At 35.4% G+C, this 7,629-nt stretch overlaps 1 protein-coding gene and 1 non-coding gene across 2 annotated transcripts; both read left to right on the top strand.

The window, feature by feature from the left end:
- Positions 1 to 1,326: 1,326 nt before the first annotated feature.
- Trnam-cau lies at positions 1,327 to 1,398 on the top strand. The gene has a single exon. It is a non-coding gene; the product is annotated as a tRNA-Met (tRNA).
- Positions 1,399 to 2,204: 806 nt separating this feature from the next.
- LOC111054426 lies at positions 2,205 to 5,680 on the top strand. The gene is made up of 2 exons (XM_022341465.2): positions 2,205 to 2,768; positions 5,227 to 5,680. Exons 1-2 carry the CDS (start codon positions 2,409 to 2,411, stop codon positions 5,533 to 5,535), a joined length of 669 nt encoding a protein of 222 aa, XP_022197157.2. The 5' UTR covers positions 2,205 to 2,408; the 3' UTR covers positions 5,536 to 5,680.
- The last annotated feature ends 1,949 nt before the right edge of the window (positions 5,681 to 7,629 follow it).

Raw genomic sequence — 7,629 nt, 5'->3', positions numbered from 1 at the left:
GGATCCTCCCTCTTCCATATCTTCTATTTTTTTTCTTCTTCTTCTTCTTCTTCTTCTTCATCTTCTTCATAATCATCATCATCATCATCATCATCATCATCATCATCATCATCATCATCATCATAATCGTAATCATCATCATGATAATCAACATCACCGTCTTTATATTACTTTTCTTATTCATTATTTTCCTTTAATTCATTTATTCATTATTATTTTATCTCTTATTCCTCATCTAATTGATCTTTATTCTGAACGTCTTCTAGCCTACCACTTACAAAATAATAATCACTAAGCAAATGGAAAAATATTTTTTTTTCAAGATTATGATTGACTTACAGTTGACATTAAATGCAAACTGATTAAAATGAGTGGAAACAGTAGAGTAGTGTATAGTGAGACCCACGTTTTGAAGTCAGCATCTGTTCAACACTGGTTTTCTATCCTTGTCTGTCATTAGACAAAGCAGATTACCATCCTTTTTTTAACTCAGCACAGTTGCAGAATTGCTTGTAGGCTATGGAGAAATATAATAGACTACCAGAATACTCAATCTCAAACATAATAATTAAATTACGTAGAAATTTATTTTCTAGATAAATCAGAAATAAAGTTGATCCTATTTATTATCAAGAATCATAAATAATTAATATCAGATCAGATATACCGAGTACAAAACTATAGCTATTATACAAAGCGAAGAAAAATGGAACGTGACAACAATGCTGACTATGAATCTGTAAAAATACAGACTAACAATGAACGAGAGTCTCACTTTGGACATTGATCTCCCATTGGCAGATATAGAAAGTAGGGACAAGAAATTTTTAAAAAAGCATAACTATTGGAAATTATCGCATTATTTCACTAAAGAACTTGACATGGAGTCAATTGTATACTAGTATACTTGTACTGTAACGTCTCAATGTGTACAATCAACTTACTTATTCAGAATTTAGACATAGTTCTAGAAAAATAGTAAACTCGAATTTTATCAAAACCAATCCAATGAGAAAAGCAATATTGTATATCCATACAATCAAATACAACAATCCAGACAATCCAATTGTCTAATAAGAAGATGATTGTTACATTCTTTGCAGTAAACATACTCTACAAATGACTTCACTAAAAGTTTATTCATCTATTTCATCAATACAAAGTGATCAAAATTTATGAAATCGACAATAATGAACACAATGTGATGGTAATCTGTGGCACCGCGGACCCCGCCCTCAACCCTTTTCAATGACGTCTGTTTGGAAGCATGACCTTGAATGAGAACACCTGATCGAAGTGGTGAAATTTCAGCTGAGTCAGTATGAAAGCAGAGTGGCGCAGTGGAAGCGTGCTGGGCCCATAACCCAGAGGTCCGTGGATCGAAACCACGCTCTGCTAGAATTTTTTTGACGATTTCTAAAATCCATCAATAAGCTCTTCAGATACATTTTATATTATACGTTGTATGTTAGAACGGTATTTAATATATTTTTGAAGGTTTCACAGATGACAGATTATGAAATTATGTCAATAATATTTTATTCCACAATATTTATACTAAATAAATTTAACAACTGATTATAGAATGAATAAAAAACTTAGTTAAAAATTCTCAGCATAATGTCCACATCTATATATTTTTATGAATATCCACTCTAATTATTAATTACCGATTCAATAAATTTACATATTTTCCAACATGTACTTGCATTCCTTATCAGTCTCAACACCTCCACAGAAAATACTCCGATAAAAAATGAAGATATTTACCCAAAGAATGTAAAATAATATAGATTTTAACTTTCAAGCGAAATGGCTGACTGTATTTGTTCAGTACAACTGGATTAATTATTATTATAGTGATATTTATCCTCAAATATTCTATACAACGTGCGTCTCTGCACAAAGTATTTTTTAAATGTTGTATGAAGAACAGTTATTGTCATACGCGATATATTGTACATTTTTTTCTCAGGTATTTAACAACTTATCATTTTTTATAACCACTGTGGAGAATCCAGTATTTTCTATTATTTCGAAATCAGGAATCTATCTCTGTCTATTAACGTCACTGTATTAGATATTGATTCGATCCACGTAGAGTAATCTAATTCTGACTTGTCAGCCGACAAGACACTTCTCATCTCTCATCAGTTCCACGCGCCCTGATAACAAATTGTGTCGACAGAGGTCAATCAACTTCTCTCACTAGAGCGAGAGCGCCACGCCTGGACACTTGACGAGAGCTGAGAGTTGCTCTAGCGCTCTCGCTAGACTGCTCCACTGTCGTCATCTAGACTCAGCAACTAGTTGCGCAGTCGCTCTCAAGTCTCAACAGTCAGTATTGAGTAGATTGCTCTAAGGGAAGCACGTTGTTAGAGCATTTTTCGCTCTCTCGTTCTCTAGCAATGAGCTCTACCTCCAGCCGCGAATGGACTAAAGACGAAACCGCGCAGTTTATCTATCGAATTGAAACTCACCCCGAACTCTGGGACGCGTCGTCTGAGCTCTACAAAGACAGATACCGGAGAACGCGAGCAATCGCCGCTCTAGCTAGTGAATTCAACACGGACTGTAGAGAAGTGTCGCGCAAAATGCACAACCTTCGAACGCAGCTCAACGCCGAGCTGAGGAAGATGAAGAAGAAGAGGAAGAAGAGTGGAGCTGACTTTGATGATGATAGTATCAAAAGTTCGTGGCAGTTTTTTGAGGCGCTCAGGTTCATGCTTCCCTTCTGCAAATCTGACCAGACGGCTGCATTCTATTTGGTGAGTGATTACTAAATGTTCGATCAACAACATTGATAATCAAAGCAACGTTCCCATCACAAGAAATTATTATGTTGGCAACATGTTGAATCAGCTCTGGAAATACCGTAGTACAATTTTTACTGGGAATTCGTAGCAATAGACTATAAATTACTAGCCGTGAGGCTCGCTTCGCTCGCCGTATCCGTCTAGCCAGGGGGCTCCGCCCCCTGGACCCCCGACTGGATCGTCCGAGAATGAGATCTGCAGGCTCGCTTCGCTCGCCTGCATTTTTCTTCATTTGAGCATTTTTATCATATGTTAGGACGATCCAGTCGGGGGTCCAGACTAAATGTCTGGCTAAACGGATATGGCGAGCGAAGCGAGCCTGACGGCTAGTAATATAATATTCCCAGGAATAGCTCTGATTGAAGTAGCAGTGCCCAATCAATTTTTCCGCGATAAATGCATTTCAATCTTCAACTTGGTGCCAACCTAACAAAGTCAACTCATCTTAATGCCAACCTGAAAAAATATTAATTCAGTTACCAGTTAACAACTGTTTCGAAGAGGTACTCTCTCTAGATTATAGTTCTATATTAACATATGGTATGGACATTTTTCAATTAAAATTAAGAGAATACGAAGAAGAATATACATGCTAAAAGACGAAGTTTAAACCCTTAAAAACCACCCTTAGAGTTAAAATATTAAAAAAGCCTCTAAAGGGCCAACTGAACATACCTACTAAATTTGAACGTTTTTGGTCCGGTAGATTTTTAGTTCTGCGAGTGAGTGAGTGCCATTTCGCTTTTATATTTATAGATACCTCTCTTCAGGTCAATCTCGATCTTTTGATTCATGAAATTTGTATCAAAGCATGTTGCAGCATACCAACTTCATCGTGTGGTACTGTATAGCCTACTATAATATATAGAAATATAGAAACAATAATATGAATAACAAACATGTAGCCCGTGCTTTGCACTGAGAGATATCTGGTGTGGTAAAATGTAATCTCCTTCATGTCCAGGGAACATAGAAAAACAGAAGAATAATTTATTCTTCTGTTCAAAATAACATGGATAATCTCTATAAGAGTGGAAAATTTCCAGCGAAAAAACCGGGTTTGATATGTCTTGAACCCGCAACCATCAATATCAACCGCGCTCGCTAACTAAGCTGCAGAGTTGCTTAGAGAGCACTTGGAGAAAGCCCTGTTTGGTTAGGCTTCTATAGTTACGTCAGCTTTGAGTCACGAATTGAATAAAGCTGTTTTAATTATTAAATTAAAATTGATTGATTAATAGCAATAAAAATAAGGCTATGTCCATCCTCGGTAAATTCGCAATCTTTATGCAAAATTCAGTTCAGTAGTTCAGACTTGATGATATATAGCGTGTATTTAGAATATTTATTTACATCAATAGAAAAAATACAACATATAGAGGCTTACAGCTTTATGCCAAAACATGATTATGTTTTGTCATTCGTGTATCTCCTATCTCGTATGTGTTCAAATTCTTCCCTTTATCATATTGTGGATTATAGACAATGATATTGTAATTGAATGAAACCCCGCTTGATTGGTTATATCTGATGATAGTTTCTGCTACTTGTATCGGGCTTTTGCGGGAGTCTTCAGAGAATTTTAGAAGAAATGTAGCCATTTGTCGTTGTCGTCGTCTTCTTACAGGGGTAGGCATCAATACCTGTTCCGCCTTCAAACATTCTCCCACCTTTTTCTTGGTCTGCCAATACTTCTCCTCCCTTCTGGCTTGTAAGCAATGACAGCTTTGGGGACTCTTCCGTGTTCCATTCTATCATGTTCTCTCCACTGTTGTCGATTCTCGTCAACTCGTTGAGGTATAGAGATTACATTGAGCTCTCTACGGATATCAATATTATAAAGCCTGTCCTCCATGGTGCATCCCTTCACTGACCTTAAAAATCTCATTTCTTAAAGCCATTTGTAAAACTGGAATTAAAATTTCTCATCCTGTGATAATTGATAGAGTTTACATCTGGAATTAGAAAGAGAGTAACGCTCGCTTTAGATATATTGAGTATGGAGATAACACATCTGGCCTAAGAGGATTAAGATTGCATGTGGCTCAGCATTACGGAGTGATGACATTACTGCTGCTGCTCTAACCAGATAGTAGATAACGGGACTAGTCCACTTTTCATTCACTGGTTCAAGATTAGAGTTCGTTTACTGTTTGGATAAGAAGGCCGTGGTTGACAGAGTGCTATCAGAGACAAACGAATCTCCTATTATAGCATTCTGTTCTCTCTGGTGTCATATAGGAACAGGGAACAGGGTCTCAGATAGTGGTGGCTTAATGTTTCTATTCTTTAATAATTCTTTCTATCCTACTATATTGGTACTGTTCAGTAATTCACAAGCCAACGTTTATTCTTAATCTAATTCGAATCGAATTCAATGAGTTCCTACAAGAGTCTTTTTTTGTTCCAGACACAAGAACACCCAGAAAGCGACAGTAATACCCAGGATAGTAATGAAGAGCATTCCAGTCACCAAATCGTTGAAACTTCATACTCTCCAGTCGCAAAAAGGAGGAACACGGCATCGAGAAGTGACACAGTTTTGGACACTGCCTTGCAAATATTACAAACCAAGGATGACGACCAGATTTTTGGGGACTTTGTCTCATCGATTCTAAGGAATATGAACAATCCTCAACTGAAACAAAACTTGAAGCTCACAATACAACGATCTATTTTAGAGGCACAAGAAATGGAAGTGACGAATAACTACACTTAGTGAACGAATAATATACTAAACTATCAATAATTACCTTAAGTGGTCGAGTATAGTTTCTATTCCGTAATAATTTATCTGTAACTATTTTGTAATATTGGAATACTTATTGAACGAAATAATAATTTTTGTAACTCCTGCGATCTCATTTCCTGTCTCCATTCTTATACAATTCCTGAATATGTCACTTAGATCATTAATCAAATTATTTTATAACTGATTTGTCAATATAGAATAGGGAGAAAATCTCATTCTACTGTATTACACATTCAAGACAAAACTTTCTGTCTTAGAAAGTAAGAGTCTGAGGAAGTAAGTTTTACTAAACACAGTGAGTTTTTCAGTGAATAATACGAAATACTTGGTGAATACATCAATACTTATCAATACTCCAGTAAATACAAATTGGCTGAAGTACTAATTCAGTCAAACTTGTAATACTAAAAAAAGATTGAATATTTTATGACTTAACCAAGTAATTTCTTAATGCTTTTTTATAATTCTCAAAAAGAATCTCAGGTAGATTGGAAAATTTATAAGCTAATTTGAAAACTATCTAATTATGCTCAGCATTCTATTATTTATTCATGAAATTTATCAACTTTCTGAAGGTTTCGTAGTTTCTTCAAATGCTGTAATCTCAAGTGATATAAATGTGGCATGCTTCATAATATATTTTCCACAATACTATATAAAAATGGCATATTGGAATAGGAAGCATATATGGCTATAATCTGTGCTCCATTAAATTAAACAAATTTTGAGTCATTATAATGCACACAAAGTTTGAGTCATTATAATGCACAATCAACAAAAGGAAGAAGTCTCTCAGACATGTTGATGTACAAATACCTGCATACAGTAGGCTGTAAGAGAAGCGTAGGTAGGATATTCAATTTAGAATTCAGGCTGTGATAGAGAGATGATAATGATGTTTACAGAACAGATAGTGGAAAATTTCACATTCATATAGACAAGGCATCAATATGTAAGTACTTGATGACAGCCTAACGGCCTATGGCCTGTTCAGCATTCTACTTGAAAACAACACTGCTTTCAATGCAAGAGCTTCTAAGGATGCTCACTATCCTCCCTTTGTTTTGAGATGAAGATTTTTCGATGAGAACGAATGTTTAAAATACCCCAACAATATCATTCTTATACTGATTATTCAACAATAAAACAAACTTACTAGTGAGGGAGAAACCGTGCTCAATATCATCCCTCTCTTTGATCGTGAAGACAAATCCTTGATAAAGACGAATATTGAAAATTTTAAAAAACCCTTCTTCTTCAGGAAGATGAAGATTTTCTGATAGTGAAGAGCGGTGAATATCTCATCACCCGATTTTGGCTGAAGCATCTTGCAATTTTTGGGAGATGCAGGAGCATGTAAGTACACGTGTGAGCGCGTGCGTGCAAGTGTATTGAAAAGAAGGGGTGCCAAAGAAAGCCTTGGCGCGAGTAATGAGGGTGTTCTGTATTGTTCGCAATTCACCTTCATTCACTGTGTATGAGGGAGATTTTCGGCAAGTTCCAGGTGCAGTTACTACAAACCAACTCATTTAGAGTTTACCAAAGATATGGAAGTCTAAGAAAAATACATTTCAATGATTTTCATTGAAGATATACAAAAAATGGGCAATTTTAATGGGTCATTATATTAGGTTTCTAGTTAGATTCATATTCCAATAGAATATAAATACAGAGCTATTGTTTTCAGTTGATAACTGCAATTACCTCAAGTCTTTCAATTTTATTTGAATGAAAACCATGATCTTTTCATAGAGTTTAAAAATACTTCAGAAATCACGAAGAATTGTTTAAATATCGGTTGCCAACTGTTTTGAGAGTATTGAAGTCTATTCGATTATTCGATATACACTACATTCAATACAATCTTCCAATGGTCCATCGGGAGGGATGATTGACACTGAACTCATGAAGAGAAAGATATGTAGCTTCAAGCTATTTGATTGTGGTTGATAATAGTGTGATAAAATGTTTTTGGTAAATTATGACAAGGTTAATAGAATGTATCCAATTAATAGTATAAAATTATTATAATAATTATTCAGGCTATAATGAAAATCACCA

This window comes from Nilaparvata lugens, chromosome 7 (genome assembly GCF_014356525.2).
Source record: "Nilaparvata lugens isolate BPH chromosome 7, ASM1435652v1, whole genome shotgun sequence".
In the NCBI taxonomy this organism is placed as follows: domain Eukaryota; kingdom Metazoa; phylum Arthropoda; class Insecta; order Hemiptera; family Delphacidae; genus Nilaparvata; species Nilaparvata lugens.
Note: the sequence above shows the minus strand (reverse complement) of the source record. Positions and strands in the feature narration are given on the sequence as shown.

What these genes read in the sequence shown, in the direction of transcription:
- LOC111054426 (XM_022341465.2), top strand. Translation starts at nt 2,409, where the DNA reads ATGAGCTCTACCTCCAGCCGCGAATGGACTAAAGACGAAACCGCGCAG. An exon ending in AGACGGCTGCATTCTATTTG is followed by an intron (nt 2,769 to 5,226) that starts GTGAGTGATTAC and finishes TTTTTGTTCCAG; the next exon opens with ACACAAGAACACCCAGAAAG.